General features: G+C 39.9%; 1 protein-coding gene across 4 annotated transcripts in view; it reads right to left on the bottom strand.

Moving 5' to 3' along the window:
- Positions 1-1,963: 1,963 nt before the first annotated feature.
- LOC125902785 (uncharacterized) overlaps positions 1,964-19,048 on the bottom strand; it is a 46,935-nt gene continuing 29,850 nt past the window's right edge. For all 4 annotated transcript variants that reach the window (XM_049599383.1, XM_049599384.1, XM_049599381.1 and 1 more), the window contains 3 exons: positions 16,611-17,078; positions 12,914-14,445; positions 1,964-10,132 (listed from right to left, as the gene is read on the bottom strand). In XM_049599383.1, the coding sequence (XP_049455340.1) occupies positions 10,085-10,132; positions 12,914-14,445; positions 16,611-17,078 (2,048 nt within the window). In that variant the 3' untranslated portion in view covers positions 1,964-10,084. The remainder of the gene's footprint in view (positions 10,133-12,913; positions 14,446-16,610; positions 17,079-19,048) is intronic.

Below are 19,048 nucleotides of genomic sequence, written 5' to 3'. Positions count from 1 at the left end.
ACTTGGACTCAGCCATTAAGTAACTAGTTTTTGGTGGTCAAAGGTCAAGGTCACTGTGACCTTGGCTTTCTCATACTTGTGAATGCAATAATTGAAGCTCACCTTAAGGGAATTTCTTCAAATTTGGCACAAAGGTTGACTTGGACTTGAGGATGAAATGATTAGATTTTGATGGTCAAGGGCTGAAGGTCAAGGTTGTTGTAACCTTGCATCTCTGTCATTCTCGTGAACTTGATATCTCAACAGTTTGAGGGAAGTTTGACACAAACATCCACCTGGACTGAAGAATAAACTGACTGGAATTTTGTGGTCAAAGGTCAAGGTCAGTGTGACCTCACAAAATATGTTCTTGGCCATAACTCAAGAATTCATATGCCAATTATGACAAAACTTAACACAAATACCTAATAGGATAAAATAATGAGGTGATGACATTTAATATCCAAAGGGTTAAAGGTCACCTTAAAGAATGATGGCACCATGACCTCCACTTGTATTGATCATATCTTTACCAACACACCTGAGTTATGTTCTAAAGTACAATCTGTTCCCATTGGTTGCAGTGATCATAATTTAATAGTAATTGTAAGGAATACAAAAGTACCTAAGCCTGGACCCAAAGTAATACTTAAAAGAACAAATAGAATATTTACTCATACAAGAATGTATGCTGGATGCTGGTCTAATATGTTGTTGAGTATTTATACTGAAGAAGCTCTGTCCAAATTTAAAGAAATCTTCATGCCTCCGGTTGATGAACATGCACCACTTAAGAAGTTTACTGTCAGAAATGCCAGAACACCATGGCTGGACAAAGAAATCAAGGAACATATGAAACAAAGAGAGCAAGCGAAAACCCCCCCAAAAAACTCCGTTAATTTTGTATCAGAACTCATCTTTCAGTACAGACAAACATAATTACACAACTACTTGAGGTAATTTCACTCTACCAAAAGTAAAGACAAATACTATCAAACGAACATGTACAGAGTGATGTATGAATGGAACTCATTCCCCAGACACATTACACAGGAAAACAGTAAAACTTGTAGGAAGCTGTTATAATGAATACACACACACACACACACACACACACACACACACATATATATATATATATATGTATTCATTATTAGAATCATTATTATTATTATTATTATTTTTTAAGATTATTTTTTCAGGCTTTTGCCTTTAATGCACAGGACAGAAATGGGGTGAGAGAGAGAGCGGGGGCTGACATACAGCAAATGGTTGCAAGCTGGAGTCGAACCTGCGACCACTGCAGCGATGCATCGCCTTTGTGCATGGGGCGCTGGCCCTATCTACTACGCTACTGACGCCCTATATTATAATTATTATTATTATTATTATTGATTTCTCTCCAATAAATAAGAGTGCTATGTGTGCTGCTCTATAGCTATAATTATAAATATAATTATAGTTATGGTTACAATTTGTGGTTATGAGTATTATTATTATTATTATTACTGTTGTTGTCAGTATTGTTATTATTAATACTATTATTGATGTTAATATGAATACGATGTATAGTATGATTATATAATTGGGATATTGATGTCAGTATGGTATATATGGTATGATTACGGTATGATAATCATGCCATATACCATACCATATGACTATCAACATCATAGTGATGTTGATAGTCATATGGTATGGTATATGGCATGATTGCATCATGGTGACATTAATATTGATATGATATACAGTATGATTATATCATAATGTGTAATCTAATTTACAACATGGTTTATAGTATAATATACAGTATAATGCAATTTGTAGTATTTATATATGGATTGTAGATGGAGAAATATATGATTTGGAAATGTGTTGGGAACATTAAGTGAAATGGTGACTGAAGGGCCACTTATAATTTACAATACTGAATAACTGTACTGTCTGTGAAGTGTGTTTTGGTTTACTGTTTCTTTTTGTTTGTTTGGATTTTAATTTATTATTATTTTTTTTTTATGTTACAGTGATGCATTGTTATGTAATTGTATGCATGTGTTGGACCCCAGGTAGAATAGCGGCAGCATTTGCTGCAGCAAATGGGGATCCCAGTAAACGAAACTCCACCAAGTCATGTTTTGGATGATTTTGACATAATCTGATAAAAAGCTCAAGTATTAACTCCTCTGACCAGTCTGTGGATAAACAGCATGTACACTGACACTAATTATAAAGTGAAAAATGAACTGTAAACCAGCAGCATTCTATAGTCTCTTAACGACAAACCTGACTCACCTGTTGGAATTATAGATGAGTTTTATTTCTTATTTTTTTTCCAACACAGAATCTCACATTTAGACAGCAACACATACATATACAATATCACACATTAATGTATTATCATAACAAGAATACCATGGCTTCACCATGGTAAAACACAGAAGTTTGTTTGAATATCATTTCACTCAACCATGGCTTAGAGCATACATTATAGAAAACACACGCACACACACACTGCAATGTAAATGAATGGATGAAAAGCTCCAGAAGCAACTTTATCCTCTCTGAACCTCTCTTAATATCACTGCTCTGACAACTCCTTCAAATAATGTTCTCCTCATCTCCATGTCTTCATCATGTAACATATATTATAATAACAGCCTGTACATAAATTAATACAAAAATGAGTCAATAGAAAAAATAAATAAGTATGTCAGCAATAACAAATAATTCAACTGTAAATAATAAACAACCTGGTCATGTCCTTTTTTTTGTTACAGTGAACAGGATGAGATGCTTATTGTGCTACATGTGCCTATGTATAGTGATATATTTTAACATTTTAAGAAGAAGGAAACAGATTGCAGTTATCAGTCAGAAACGTGTCTTAGCTTTGGAGTGTGGAAGGTAGATTTCACTCAACTCAGATTTGGAACACTTGTATATTTCTCTCGTGCTTTAAGAGGAAACTCTTGGCAGAAAATTGTGAAATGTTCTTAAATTCTTTGTACAGTTCTCTTAAGTACTGAAAACAATCAAATACTTCTTGCTAAGTGATATCATTTGGTCCTCATTATGGACAGATATTGTTAAATAGTGAGTGAATACATTTAAAATAGAATAAAGCAGAAACAAGCAGAGAGTTCAAAAAAATTCCAATGACAGAAACATTTCTCTGTAGACATGAGACACATACAGCTCTCACCATTTTATGGCTCTAATAATGTAAAGTATGCATTCAATATTCGTATTGTGCACAAGAACAGTATTTTATTATTGTAAGTTGTGTTAGAGGAATTTTGTAATTTTTTTTAACAACGTCCTCCTGTTTACAGCAGTGTTGCCAACCAAACAAATTCCTAGAAGGATATGATCTCTGTATCACACAAAATATTAAACATATTCAACAACCTTTGGCACAAGAGCTAAGAACAGCAACAAGTAGCCTCTTCTGAAAGAAACCGCTGGGTTCCAGGTTGTGCCCCACCCACTTTCAAAGTCGTATATTTTTTTTAACCACGTAAATCGTGCTCAGTATGTTACTGTTTGGCCAGCTGTCAGATCCTGGCTGAGAATGTGAATTGACCCTTTGTTAAGTCCCGTCCCTGCAACACAGACTGGCCAATCATATCGTGGCATCAGCCAGCTCTAACAAAGGTCCGACAACAACACGGCTCCATAGACTTTCATGCAATTGTGTCAGATTTCCTTCATTTTAGGGCTTTTTTTGTGGGTTTCATGCTAAATAATGTGTCTGGGGCGATAAAATATATTGCGATATATTACCTGTTTTCAACTACAAATAATGATCCCATAGGAAAAATTTGTAAACATCTGTAGTATCTAATAGCATCAAGTTTTCAGTCTGTTCATCTCACCTCAGCAATTGTTTTGCATCTAAATGTATCTAGTGGACTGAAAAAGCAACAGATTATATTATCAAAGTAGGCTTCCTAAAGTTTAGAATAGAATAGAAAGAACTTAATTCATCCCTGAGGGGAAATTCAACTGTCCAGCAGCTAATAAAAAACAACAATCACACTTCCCCTCATCAACAATAATATAGTGGTATTAAAATAAACATAAAATAAAATAAGTTAAAATAATTTGTTTTTGTAATATTAATAATTCATATAATAAAAAACTTGATACTTGTCACTGTGTGATGATACAATATTGTCACACAAAAATATCGTGATACTATGCTGTATCGATTTCCCCCCACCCTTAGTGTTAACGATACTCATTACCTGGAGAGGTTGGAAGGAGATTTATGTTTCTTCCCCGTTCAAAAACAAAAAATCAAACATTGAAAAGTGTAGGATTGTCTAGCTAGCTACTGAAGGTATAGCCCGCTGAATGTATACACATGCTGCTTTCACGTTTTAATTATCATAACAGTGAAGAAAGACCTACAGGGAGATATTTCCAATATTCAACCCCCTGCGTCATTGTAGTGTGTGCAGATGTTTAGCTGCCCACGGAGCTCCCCAACCTGCCTGCCAGTGGCGGCATACTGTAGGTTTCCAAAACCAAGCACCTTTCATCTGCACACACTGTGATGACACACAGGTGGTCGAATATTGGAATAGTTTCCCTTTTTATGCGCTGTCCTCTGTCTTGATTGCCAGTGATTTGGTGGTTCACTTTTACATAGTAACATAGTTAGGCTTTAGCTTCTAACGTTCTTGTTATGTTTAACCTGTTTTTGCTGCCGAGTGAATTTTACAGAGTAATTTTTTACCCTCTCTATACACTCCAGACACATATTGTAGACCTTTCTATCTGCTTCTCTCTGAAATCTGTTTACACCCCCCCCCCCCCAAAAAAAAAAGATATATTAATTAAATATTTCCTTAGGGAGTGCAGTTTGTTACAGTGTACAGTGTCTATACTAACTCTGACAGCTTGATGGACCATTACAAAGGGTGGAGCTTAGCGAAGGGTCATTTGAGCTGATGATTTTCCTCTGATATACGCCCAGAAATGCCACATAGGAGGGGCATATTTAGCATATTGTGGCAGAATTTAGTATGATGGCCAACTTACTTATTTCCCAGATTTTGTTTTGGTTACTGTGGTCAACAAATGTATGTAGAAATGCAGAAAAAAGGATTGAAATTGCAACTTTGTTTTTCTGGAGGAGGACCCCTAAGACGTCCTGTTTCATTGTGACCCTGTAACCAATGTTCTGCCCTTGATTTACTGTTACAAACTCATTTCTTCTTCCTGTAAAGCCAGCACAATGTCAGCTCTATCTCACTGAGCCCTCTCATACATTTATGTCTTGGTTATACAATGTGTACATGAGTTAGCATCGTCCTGACTGCACATGTTTATAAAGTGTCAAAAATCACAGAATGTTTGCTCTTACAGGATTCACAGTGTTGTCATGCAATCATGGCAAAGTAGTAATGAGGTAGGTGTGAACGGAAACTTAATGTTAACTTAAATGTTTCTTCAGAGCCTGCTGAGTCTGATCCAGTGTGAAAGTAGACTGTCATCTGGGTTATACTGTATATTCATCATGTGCATAGGACACACCAATATTCACATCCTTCATCTTATATAAGCATAATACTATATATGTATATGTCACTGTATCTGTACGAACTGGTTACATGGTATATTGAATGTACAGTGCTTTGCAGCCCAGAGGATAAAATGTATTGGTTACACAGTAGTTGTGGACTGTTTCTTACAGCAAGCAGAAACAGCTTTATAGTGAGTTTCAGTTCATTCTTTCACTGTCCAGCTGCAAATTAACTGTTCTGGTTCACTCGCACTGCTCTCATAGCTTCAAACAGCAGGCAGACACAGTTACTGGTGAACATAGCAGAGCATTTAGCAGCTAAAGAAACGGATATTTCCCTCTGTTAATCATATCAGCTAAAAAGGTAATGATGCCTCAATATTGTGTTCATAAATTGTTTCTGTTCTAAAGTGGCAAAAAAACCCAAACACTTATTGCAGGTTTAACAAAAGAATGACAGAAAATATTTTACTGTATGATACAACACCATTAAACCAGCACGATTAACTACTCTCCTCACCCAGAGCCATACATTGACGGATAGATTGGACTTTGCAGTCTCAGCGGCAGCCAAAACTGAGTATATGGTGGCAAAGCAGTTAGGACTACATTTACCATAGAGCCCATTTCTATCTTTGCTCATTCCCCCTCTCTGATGTCTTTGGTTTGATGAGGGTAAACATGTTGTAAGTGATTTTCTCACTGGCCTATCAGAACTTCCTTGCCTGCAAGGGCCCTGACACACCAAGCTGACGGTTCGACTACTGTCCTAGTTGTTGCCGCGTGTCTTGTACCATTGGCTCTCGTTGGCCCTTGTCGGATTTTTTTAGGCTGATTCAGCATGATGAAACATAGATGGCAGAACCGGGCGGTGAGAAAAATCACTCTGATTGGCAGTTCAGCTCAGCGCACAAGAAGAGAAGCAGAAAGGAGGAAAGTAAACAAAGAGCTAAAGTCAAAAGGGGGTGAGATCCAAACAAACCTGTTATATTAGGTAAGATTATTTCTTCAGCCATTGAGCGCTTTAGCAGAAACGGTTCATAATTGTTTGTGGTATTGTTCACTAGCACATGGTAAATATCATTTGTTCTTTTAACACCTGGTTGTGTTGTTAATGTGCTAACTGGCTAAGTAGCGTCTTGAGTCAGTCCTGTTTGTCTTTCGATTTCCCTTTTTGAATGACGAATACAGACTACCGCTGCCTGCTGCTATGGAGAGTTATTTCCTCCCACCCAGGTGCAGAACGTACATGCTGCCAAACTTTTTGGCCCGAGAACACAGCCAATGTGAGGCAACGCAACAATCAGCTTTTGCCGTCACTAGTTCTTTGATGTCAGTTTGGTGCATCTGGGACTTAGGAAAGCTTTTGGTACATTTCCACTGGGTGAATTGCGCCCTTACTTTGTGCCAGATCCGACCTGCTGACCTTTTCTAGCTGTGTCCCAGTTCCATACTTCATACTAACTCTATGCAGGTTTAGAGTATATAGCATGTTCACACTAAATTACTGTAAATATGCTCAAAGGTGTCATTAGGCTCACTAAATCAGCTTGTTTTTTTGAGTGTACTGTTGATGTAAATGATCATCCTAAAATGCAATGTACAAAGGAAAATAACAAGCTTCTCACAACTGAAACAGCAAAGTAGTGTATCAGCTCCAGAACAAGTGTCACTAACTGTGGCATTCCATAAAATCTTGTATGATTTCCTGTTGGTGAATACTGTGAGACAAATTGATTTAGTGACTATGTTTATATGCACACTAAAATTCCACTTTTATTCTGAATTTGACAGTTGTCTGTATTTGATATGAATCATGTAAAAAGCATATTCCATTGGATATTCAGAATTAGGCCTTTAGCAATTTCCAAGTAAGACATGTGGGATATGCCAGTATTAGTTTAGCTTTTAGGAGCTTTCATTCTACATGTATACAGTGCATTCAGAACATGCGTCTCAAGTGGGGTTTTACTGCAGTTTGTAGCCCATTATAAACAGAGATTGCCTCGAGTGTGACATATAATATACACATCAGCAGCACTTTATAAACTATAACAATGGCATAACATGGCTATAACAATCATTTACTGTCCCCGTTATATGGTGGCTGATCTCGTCCTCTTCTCGGAGCCTAAGAGCTTCTAGGCCTCATTGTTTTAATAATTTGTGGACACATGGTCAGCTCTGTGTGTTGTACACAAACTTACTAGCAACAGTTTGAATGCTTGTGTAGAGATACATGCCCAAAAGAAAAGGTTGTTGAGTATATGCAAATATCACAACGCCCAACTTCTCAAGGTGGTTGAAGGAAAAACAAAAGAAAGGCTGTGCTGACACATCCCAACAAATCCACCACCAATCGAAAACTTTGAAAAAATCCTATATTTAAGCAAAGAAACAAAATGGCAGAAGCAGCTCCAGCTGTTCAACTTTTCCATATTTTGACATTATAAACGACATGTTAGGACACGTTAATCAGAGTATGCATGGCTGCATGTAAACATTTGTGGAATATTCATTTTCATTAGTCATGTATAGACCTTAGTGGGAATATTGTATTTTTAGGAATAAAAGCAACAACTTCAATATTTTACACATGAAAACATAGTCACTGAGTCCCAACTGCAAAAATAGTTTACTATGACAATTAATATATACTAAGTACTGTAGCCCAATTGACAATGGATTTTTGAGATCGGTTCCAAAATTAATGTTTGAGAGTTTAAAAAATGATGCAAATGCCATATTTTGTTTTTATATGAATGCGTAATTTAAATCAACATATTTGATGGGGATCAAATAAATAGTGAGTGGGACATTTTACAGTGCTCTTTGGTGGACAAACTGGAACAGAGACACTGTTTTTAATCCGCAGCATTTCTGTCTTTTTTTGGTATATGAATACATATTATCTATAGTTACCGCTAATTCTACCTGCGCTTTAGTGTGGTCACACTTATCAAAGTAAAATAAATACTAAACATGAATAAATTGTTTTTCTAATGGTCTGACTGTTGTATAGATGGACATTCTTGCCCCACAATACAACATAACAGCTTGATGTCTCTGAACAAAACTGCAGACAGTGATGTGAAGACTCCAGTGGCAGCTCAGAAAACCCATCATCTAAATTTGTTTTCCATTTTTTGCACCCTGTATTGTTTTATTCTTTGTAATTGGCAGTAGTCTTTGAGAGTTGCAGTGTTATATCGGTTTGTGCCTTTCACACCTGTCCTTTTGTGTTAGTAGCAAACAATTAAGGTAATCAATGTCTTACAGACTAACTACCAAAATGGTGCACAGTCATCATTAGTGCATAGTCTTTACTGTGAAGTATTAGTATAGCATATGGAAATGGGACACTGACGTGGTAAAATGCAGTGTAGAAGCCATTTAATGCTGACAGTTTTCAGGAATGGTCCATTCGTTTAGTGCTACTGATTATAATGTTCATGTATGAACTTCAGAAGCTAAAATGCTTTAAAGAGTAACTTAACGCCTCATGAAAATCTTTTGTTGCCGACCTCCAGTGGTTTAACTTCTCACCTTTGGGCAGTGATGTGCAGATGTACTGCAGGATGCCATGACATCCCTGTTAGTGTGTCTACAGATGCAACAAAGCACACTTTGGACCACATGCTCAGAGGTGAAACAGGCTTGCAACTCTGAGCCAGAGATGGCAGTGAAACACTGCTTTTAAGCCTGCTGTTAAGGTACTCTTTCAGGAGTACCTCAAAGTAACCGATGACTAAAAAACACTGGACATCTTACCATGGTGATGGTATAGATATGCATTCACTGTACAACCTGACCAAACTCTTTATACAGCTCTCATCCAACTTAGACCTAAAACTACTAATTGACTAGATAATCTGAAAACCACAATAGCTGAGTATAAGTATAATTTATATACATTTTATCTGTGACAAAGTCACACAAAGTCCACTTACACATGCTCCAACACTAAAGCTCCAATCAACATAGGATAGATTATTTTTTCTGTGGACTAATTACCCCTTCAAAACTGCCAATCTGCAGAGGATGGGGATCTTAACTAAGAGACTCAGAGGACATAGGAGTGAGTTGGCAGCTGATACTGTAAATAAATAACACATAATCTCAACCCTTATGACTGACTGACAACCATCATTTAGGGTTAAAACACTAGGGAATAAGACTGACCTCAAAGGAAGTTGCTCATTTTTATACAGTTGTTTCCAGCCTTGACTTGTTTCAAGCCAATCAGGTGTTCCTAATGGTAATCATTAAATCTTCTGAAGTCAGTTTGTTAGTTTTTACATCTTGCCTACCTCTCATCTTTCCATGCTGACTTCAATTTGTCCCTTTGCAACATGAAAACATTTGAAACTAGGGTTATTGCAATAAAGAACAGCAGAATGATCTCTCCCTCCTGTCTATTGAATCAGCCCTCCTTCACTCCATCCCCCTTCGTATCCACTTAGTCGCCCGACCTCTTACTTCTCTCCTCATCCACTTCAACTCTTTTGTTGCCGTTGTTGTCATGGGAGCCTTGCTGACATGGTAACCCCCACATGAGCGATAGTTGGTAAGAGATCACTTCAGGTCAATGCCCTGAGTCTGGGACTGAGCCTTCTCCTTGGCCTAAAACACAGATAAAAGACAACAGAGGATGATTTCAAATATGCTGTGTTATGCCATGATATTTTACAGATACAGTTGTTAAGCTATTTGTTGTCTGGAAAAATGGATGTCTATTCAACCATTGCAAAAACCTGCAAAACATTCTTTTATGCAAAAGGTCAATGAGGGCATATCAAAGTACACTTTTACAGTATAATACATTCATTTAGCTGATGCTTTTGTCTAAGCCATCTCCAGTAACTATGCTTTTTACAGGTAAGGTGCACTAATGCAAAAGGGTTGTTTGGGTAAGGTGGAATTTACATAATGTAAAGGCGTTGGTGACTATTAATCCACCTTTAAACAAGACATATTACTCATCTCATAAGTTTTCAGCAGCTGAGCCAATCACAGTGATGTATGGGAGAAGTGGCTTCTACTATTTTTCAATGTGGATTTAAACTTCATGCTAACATGCTCACATTGACAATGACAACCATATTCACCATCTTTATTTAGCTTGTAAGCAGGCTAACAATTGCACACAAAGAACACCTGCAGTTGATAGGGATTACACATGTATTATAATATTATTTTGAATTACATTATGATATCTACTATAATCGCAGTTCATAAACCTAGGTAGGTACCAAAGTTTGGGAAACTTTTTGATGACACTAGATGTAACATCGATCCAATGTTGCTGAGAAACCAAAAATGTCAACCTGCTGGTGGCGCTAGAGCAAAAGTCAGGAAATCACTCAAGTCATGAGATGTTATCCTCAAGGGACAGTGAATGTTTGTATAAAATGTCATCTCGATAGAGATATTTTAGTCTGGACCCATTTGGTGGACCAACTACCTGACATTGCCATCCCACAGGCCACACTGCCAGCTTTTTCTTTTGTATACTCGCCAATATGTTGTTTTTTAAACATTAACACATAACATGCATATATATTTTATAAACATCCACTAAAATTTTTTTTTTTGAGGAATTGTGACCAACATATGTACTGAGCTGATCATGTTACAGCTGAAACTTATGCTTTCTAATGGACAGTCTATATAATGGCATGCCATCGGCTGTATTTGGCGTCTGACTTCTGGCAGACGGTGATACAGCCTCTGGGGGCAGACCCCTGATTTTTTGGCATTCCGGTTTGATTTGAGGCAAATAACCGTTTCCGACTTCCGTTTATATAAGTAAATATGCTGAACCATTGCGATGGATTCAGAGTTAGCAGTGACGCCAATTATATTCCGCCTCATTAGTTCATCACACGAACCGTTTAACAACTGCAGCTGGCTCAAACATGATTGCTCAATATCACGCGGACTACAAACAGCCTACAACCGGAAACCAGGGCTCTTCCGCTCTTCTTCCGGAGGCAATATCTCCGGGGTTTGCCCACAGACTCTACATTCACTGAATGTAGAGTCTGTATATAGAGACTAATATAACGGCGACACTACTGGAGGCTTGGAGGCTTTATGGAGAACCTACCCAAACCTGTTGTGCAAAAATTAATCAGAAAAGAAAAAATAGACAGGGATTCGACAAAAGAGGGGCACACACAAAGTCTGACCCAATCCAAATAGACTAGAGCAGGGGTCAGCAACCATAGGCAAGCTTGCCGCTGCTAGCACACTGTAGCTTAACCCATAGCACACTAGCAATAAGTGAACAAGTGAGTGCCCTCTCATTTGCATGCCAAATTACCTCGTTCACAGCCATTGTTATCACAGCCACGCACTCTCTGCAAAGACCTGCACAACTGTGCTTCTGGCTGGCTAGTACTCATTGCCTTCTTTGCAGAATATGGGCAGGAACAACAATAGTCCTACCAGAGCGGGCTTGGTAGACGATGGCAGGCCAGCTAACTAAAAAGGCTAAAGTAAAGGTATTGGCCTTTCAGCCCTCGTGGATATAAACCCCAATTTCCACATACTCCGTCTGTGCCGTCAGCGCAGTGCAGTGCATAGCAGATACGTTCCCATTCTAGTGAATAGCTTCATTTCCACAGTGAGCACCGCGCAGCGTCCCTGGAGCGTCCCTGGAGCGTCCCAGAAGTGCCACGGCGCTCCACTTCGTCGGAGACACGCGCCAGGTCTATTTTTCAGTGACTGCGTGCCCATTGCACGTCAAGCCACGAAGCTCAGATCGCACCAAACCGGAAACAGAACGCACACAGCATCCGGTAAATTTCAAAATACAACACAATGCGCGGACTACAGATTGTAAACTCTCAATCTTTTAAAAATCATGTCACATCCTGTCGCACAAGTTGTCAGTAAGTGCAAGGGTCCGAAGAAAGGTGAACATCCTGACAGCGGAGCCAGGCAGGTGGTGTAAAAGAAGCCATGGTATTTAGCATTGCACTCAATGAGAGTGTGGATATGAATGGCATACCACGTTTGGCAGTCATTTGACTGTGATTTGACTGGGAGGAGCTCTGCTGCTAAAAACCAATGCCTTAAACAACAAAAGGTAAGGACATATCCAAAGTTTTTATGGAACATTTTGAGCAGCGAGGGATTGACTTTGAATTGATGTAGCAAACTGATTAACAAGAAAATAATGAAATGGCACTACATATCAAAAAGGTTGTCAACCTCTGGATTAAAACACCCAAAATCCAGAACCACTCACAACAGGACCCTATCGAAACCATGAGAATTTATATAGTCTGGAAGTGGCCTGACTTGGTCCAAGGTTTGCTCTTGGATACTAAGAACCAAGTGGACCTATAAACTAAAGATCACTATATGTAAGTTGCATATGTGTGGTTTCCAACTCACCCTGAGCGAGGGCCGAGGAGGCCTAACTGGTTTGACTGATTGTGCTGGCTCTGCTACTGGGTTTGGCTTCCTTCTCTCCAGAGGCTCTAGGTCGTCCGCTACATCAGGACAACCAATGTATCCTCCAGCCCCGAATACTGAACCCAGATCACCTTCTAACAAGCTGTGACCAGTGGGAGCATTGGATGGTGCAATGTCTTGGTTGGCAGGCATGTTACTGACGGCCATGTTGAGGGTGTCGGCAGTACTGGTGTTTGTTTTGTTGGTAGTGCAGATACCAGTGTTACTGAGTTCAAGTCCCAGAAGGTCCTCTGATGCCACATCACTGTCTGAGCTGTTATTGGTGGGACTGACATCAAGCTCTGGTTCCACAATGCACTGGTTATTGTTTGCTTCGGGGAGAACTTCCTTACTTAACAAGTCCAGTACCTCCTGGTTGTCATGGCTACCTAAGTCTAGCAATTCCTGATTTTCACTGCTACTGAGATCCAGGAGTTCCTGGTTGCCATGGTTACCTGAAACTAGAACTTCCTGATTTTCTTTGCTACCAAAATCCAGCAAGTCTTGGTTACCATGGCTATCTAAATCCAGCACTTCCTGATTTTCAGGATCGGAGAAATCCAGCAGTTTCCGAATGCCATGGCTACAAGGTTCCAGCACTTCTTGGTTATCATAGTTACAAGGTTCAAGTAGTTCCTCATTGGTGATATTGCGATAGGGTTCTACCACTTCCTGGTTGTCATGACTACAGAGATCCAGGAGTTCCTGGTTTTGATGGCTAACTAACCCTGCGTTGTCAAGCCTAAAAGGTTCCAGCACTTCTTGGTTTCCATTGTTACACAAATCCAGCAGTTCCTGGTTATTGTGGCTACAATGTTCAAGCACTTCTTGGTTTTCATGGGTATGAGGTTCCAGTACTTCCTGGTTGCTATAGTTAGAGGGTTCTTCTTGCTTGTTGTTGTCATAAGAACAAAGGTCCATTGCCTCCTGCTTATCATGGCCACCAAGGTCCAGTACCTCTTGGTTTTCTTCCTCAGGGCTGAGCTTAAAGCCATAAGGATCAGAGTCCCGTACCATTTGGGAAGAAGTCATGTCAAATCCATAGCGATCAAAGTTTAGTTGGTCTGGTTGAGAGGAGGTGGGCTCAGGGTCAAAGGTCAGATCATTTTCAGGGGGTTCTGGGCTCAGTTCAGCTTCATCAGGGTCTAAGAGGGTGTGACTAGAATGTTCTGGACTGAGTTTAAAACCATATGGGTCAAAGGAAGACTGACTAGTTGGTTCATAGCTCAACTCAAAGCTAAGCTCTCTGTTGTGATCTGAGTCGGGCTGGATGAAGAGGTTCTGAGAGTCTAGGGAGTTTTGGGGAGTAGCAGGGTTTTTGGGTTCCTCTTCACTGTGGCCAGCCCATTCTGCCCCCTGACTGGAGGTAACATAATGGGACAGATTTTGCTCTGTGTTGCCTGTCAAATCTGGTTCCAAAAGGACTTGTTCACCGAGCTCAGTCACAGCCTGAGCTGAACCAGACTTCAGACCTAGGAAAAGAAAACAATGAGGGGTCAAGGCTAGAACTATCAGGGGCAAGACTTTTAGAGAACCTGAAAAGCAATGAAATAAAACTGTTTTATTGAAATTACACCATGATGACTTGAGACAATAGTCAACCATTTAAGAGTAGTATATGAAGAGGATCAAAGTAGCTCAAACTAATAAATGTTTGAAACAGAAAGAGGTTAGTGTTCAAGGACATATGATTTAGAATATAGAGTGAATCACAATATTTATTTACCATAATTTTCAGGCAGAAAACCCCCACATCATTTATATAAAATCAAACAGGGCTGAGCAAATGCTGCCTATATTTGTTAGTTTAAGTGTATGCTATATTTAGAATATTTTCACTGCTTTACCTTGTAGACAGCCTTTTCTAATGGGGAACTGAAGCAGTTACATAAAAGTCACCAGACTCCATTGACAAAATCAGTAATTTCACCTACCAGGACACTGGAGTTGCTGGCCACAGCGGCCTTGATTGGTTAGTGTTTAAGGTGAAGTGGAGCAAGTATTCCAATATAGTGTACACTTAGAATGATATTGATTTATTTTAGTTAGCTAAAATACATTTTGCTGGGGCCCTGTCAAAGCAGTACATTGCTTAGTAGGGTTGTGCTGATGGGCGATCCGATCACCCATCGGCGATAGAAGGGTTGTTTCACAATGTCTTTTTTATATGACGATGCAATCGCGAGGTGTGGGGGGAAGACAGCTGACTGCTGACGAGATCGAGGCTGAACGAGGCTGAGTGAGAGGAGACAGAGGGAGGCTGCTTAGTGAGAGAGCGGAGGGTGGGGTGGGGGTGGGGGGATCAACGCCTCCACCCGCTCGACACAAGCATACTCGGGCGTACTCGAGCGCATTCCGCGAGGAATGTCCGCAGTCATTCGGGCTTTCATAGTCGAGCGCACTTCTGCGTTGTAGTTTCCTGTAAAAATGTCCGTGAAAATCCCCGCGATGTTAAAAATACATGCTGAGCAGTCACTGGTGCGCGGAGCGGAGTCCGCACGGTCGTAAAATCTGAGCTTTGCGCGCACAGGGCTTGCGGACGTCCGCTTTGAGTCTGCGCGGACCTCCGCGGAGTCTGTTCCGCATATGTTCCGCCCGAGTATGTTCGGGCCTTAACGCGCATGTCGCGGAGCGGTGAACAAACCAAACAACACAATGTCAGGAGAAATTTAAAAGATATGCCGTCTATGTAAAGTCAACTTGCTAATTAAGGAGCCATAACATGTTCAAGAGTTTTATAAAGCTGCTCAAACGCCAAAGAGAGGCTATAAGTGAACGTTTCAGCGGCGATGCGTAATGACCCCCCCCCGGGCGATGACATCGTTGATTGGCGATTTCACTAGATGGTGATAATACCAATTACATACCAACGGTCATATTAAAGTTTCTAGAAGGATAGCCTATATTCTGTCTGGCTGAGATTTTTATTTTGCATGTAATAGCTCTGCTCTGTGCTGGAGGTTTCAGGGTTTCTGCTTGTATTTGCATAGACAGCGATTAGCATTCAAATTTGTGATGTACCTAATCAAGCTTTCCCAGGGTACATTTGAATGTCAGATTTTAGGAAAGTGCACTGACCATGCCCTCTTCAGTAGAGGAATGTGAAAATACCCCTCTAGTGACAAACTTTAAACTTGATCGAAAAATTTGTTCTTGTCCTGAGTTTTATGCATTTTGACTCTACTTCATGAATATACAGAGACAGGAAAGAAAAGGGGTGAGACAGGAGAAGTTGGTTAGTTGGCACAAAGGCTGTTTAGTGAGAATACGGTAAACAGGAATTATGCATGTGTATGTAAATGTAAGACTGAGACTACTTAGGGACTAAAACCAAAGTTTTATCAGTGGGGTGAGGCTTAAAGACTATATAAGCCCACAGGTCACAAGCTGTGTTTTAATAACTTTTCCATAATAAAAGAGAAACTTTGATTACTTGAAAGTGCATCATCAGTTACATGGATCATCCCCACCCCCTAATTCCTTATGTGTGAAATTTGGCTCTTAGCAACACAAAGTGTTTAACATTTACCCTTTACACCATATCAGGAAATCATGAAACATGAGTTGCAGCACCAACCCACACACTGAGAATAACAGTACCACTGAGTGAGTGTGCATGAACTTAAGTATAAATTACCTTGTTCCAGTCCTGCTGTTGCCTCAGTGGTAGTCTCTCCAGCAAGAGATCCGAGACTCTGTTCTTCTATGTCAGAGGGAGGAGAGACAGCGCCAAGGTCCAGCTCGTACCCATTAGGGTCTGATTCTATAGAATACTGACCCTGGGACCTCCAGCCGTGGATGGGCTGCGGCCCAAGCTCCTCTGACGAGCTCTGAATGGGTTTAAACCCGCAAGATTCATCAACCACAGCGATGGCGTCCAGGTCCTCTCTGCTGTAGCTAATTTCTATGTCGCTGTCTTCGTCCGGGAATTCGGACTCAAAGCACTGAGTTCCTGTTGAGGCTTTGTTTTCAGCACAGGACAGGCTAGTGTCCACCTCATCACCGACAGTCCCTGCCCCCTCATCAGTGCCAGCGTTCGCCTCTGGGAACAAAATATCTGCTGCAAAGGGGTCGCTGCCTTTGAAAGGGTCTGAAGCGAATCCACCTGGCAAACAAAAGTGTTCAAAAAAAGTTAGTGAGACATCACTTAAAATCAAATGTAATGTCAAGAAAAGCTGAAACCAGGCATTATGACACAAGAATTTTCTAACAATAGATCTAGTAAAAGCTCTGTCAACAGCAGACAAAAACCCTGAAACCAAAAGTAGACGAAGTAGTCCTTCAGTAAAAGTAAAAATACCACAATGAATTAAAAACATTAAGCTACAGCTGGATAGCTCAGTGGTTAAGGCTACGGAGTTTGGCGACTCAAATCCTGATCACGGCAGGTCAATCAATCAGTCAATCAATCAATCAATCAATCAACATTTATTTCTATAGCCCTTTATAAAAACCCAAAGGTGCCCAAAGTGCTCAACAGTGTCAAATAACAATGAAAAAAAAAAAAAAAAAAAAATACATAAAAGAAAAAAAAAAAAACAGTGGAAAGTACGACAGTGCTACAGGGTATTAAAAGCCTTTCAACATAGATAAAATACATTAAAACAGAATAAATAAACCTAAAAAAAGGATAGCCCTAGTCGGAATTAAAAGCCATTCTAAAAAGGTAGGTCTTCAGCTTCAACAGTGAAAGAGCGGTCACCCCATTTTTTGTATCGCGACCTTGGGACTTCTAAAAGAAGCTGACCAGATGAACGCAGGGCCCTGCCACTATCGCAGATAGTTAAAATCTCTGACAGGTAGGGAGGAACCAGGCTATTAATGGCATTAAAAACAAACAACAGAAGTTTAAAATTTATCCTACAACGAACTGGAAGCCAGTGGAGTGATGACAGCACAGGAGTGATGTGTCACGTCTGGGCGTGTTTGTTAAAGTTCGGGCCGCAGCATTCTGTACAAGTTGAAGTCGTGAAAGGGTAGACCGGCTTCTTCTCCGGAGCCTTTGTGCTCCACTGTCCCTCAGATTAACTCATATCGCAGCGGTGCCTGGACAGCGTGACGTGTGTGGTTGTGCTGCTGCCGTGGTCCTGCCAGATGCCTCCTGCTGCTGCTGCCATCATTAGTCATTAGTCATACTTCTACTGTTATTATACACGACTATTGTCACACATGTATACTGCCAGATATTAATACATACTTTCAATATATTGTACCACAGTAGCCAGAACTATAACTATAATATTATTACTTTCAATAATGTTGTTGTAAGCTACTGTCATTACCTGCATCTCTCTCTCTCTCTCTCTCTTTCTCTGTCTCATTGTGTCATGTGGATTACTGTTAATTTGTTATGCTGATCTGTTCTGTACGATATCTATTGCACGTCTGTCCGTCCTGGAAGAGGGATCCCTCCTCAGTTGCTCTTCCTGAGGTTTCTACCGGTTTTTTTCCCCGTTAAAGGGGTTTTTTTGGGGAGTTTTTCCTTATCCGCTGCGAGGGTCATAAGGACAGAGGGATGTCGTATGCTGTAAAGCCCTGTGAGGCAAATTGTGATTTGTGATATTGGGCTTTATAAATAAAATTGAATTGAATTGAAAAAATTGAATTGAACTGGCTGAGGCCGACATAAAGGGCATTACAGTAATCTAATCTTGAGCTGATGAATGCCTGAATTGTGAGAATGACTTCTCAAGGACCTGCCAATTGAGAAAAGGCTTCACTTTGGCCAAGAGACGGAGCTGGAAAAAGCTCGTTCTAACAACAGAACTAATCTGTTTATCGAATTTTAAACCACTGTCAAATGTTACACCAAGATTTTTTTACATGTAGTTTAAAAAAGGGGGTCAAAGTGCTACAAGTTGTTGCACTAACGTCCGACATAGGTGAAGTGCCAAACAAAATACATTCAGTTTTGCTGTCATTCAGGTGCAGAAAGTTTTGTGCCAGCCACTGCTTTATGTCACTAATACAATCCATTAACTTATGAAATGCAGTACTTTCATTGGGTTTCATGGGCAAATAAATCTGTAAATCATCTGACAGATTGTGTTTTGTTATTATTGATCCCAGAGGTAG

Source organism: Epinephelus fuscoguttatus, linkage group LG15, assembly GCF_011397635.1.
Source record: "Epinephelus fuscoguttatus linkage group LG15, E.fuscoguttatus.final_Chr_v1".
NCBI classification, from domain to species: Eukaryota; Metazoa; Chordata; class Actinopteri; order Perciformes; family Serranidae; genus Epinephelus; species Epinephelus fuscoguttatus.
Note: the sequence above shows the minus strand (reverse complement) of the source record. Positions and strands in the feature narration are given on the sequence as shown.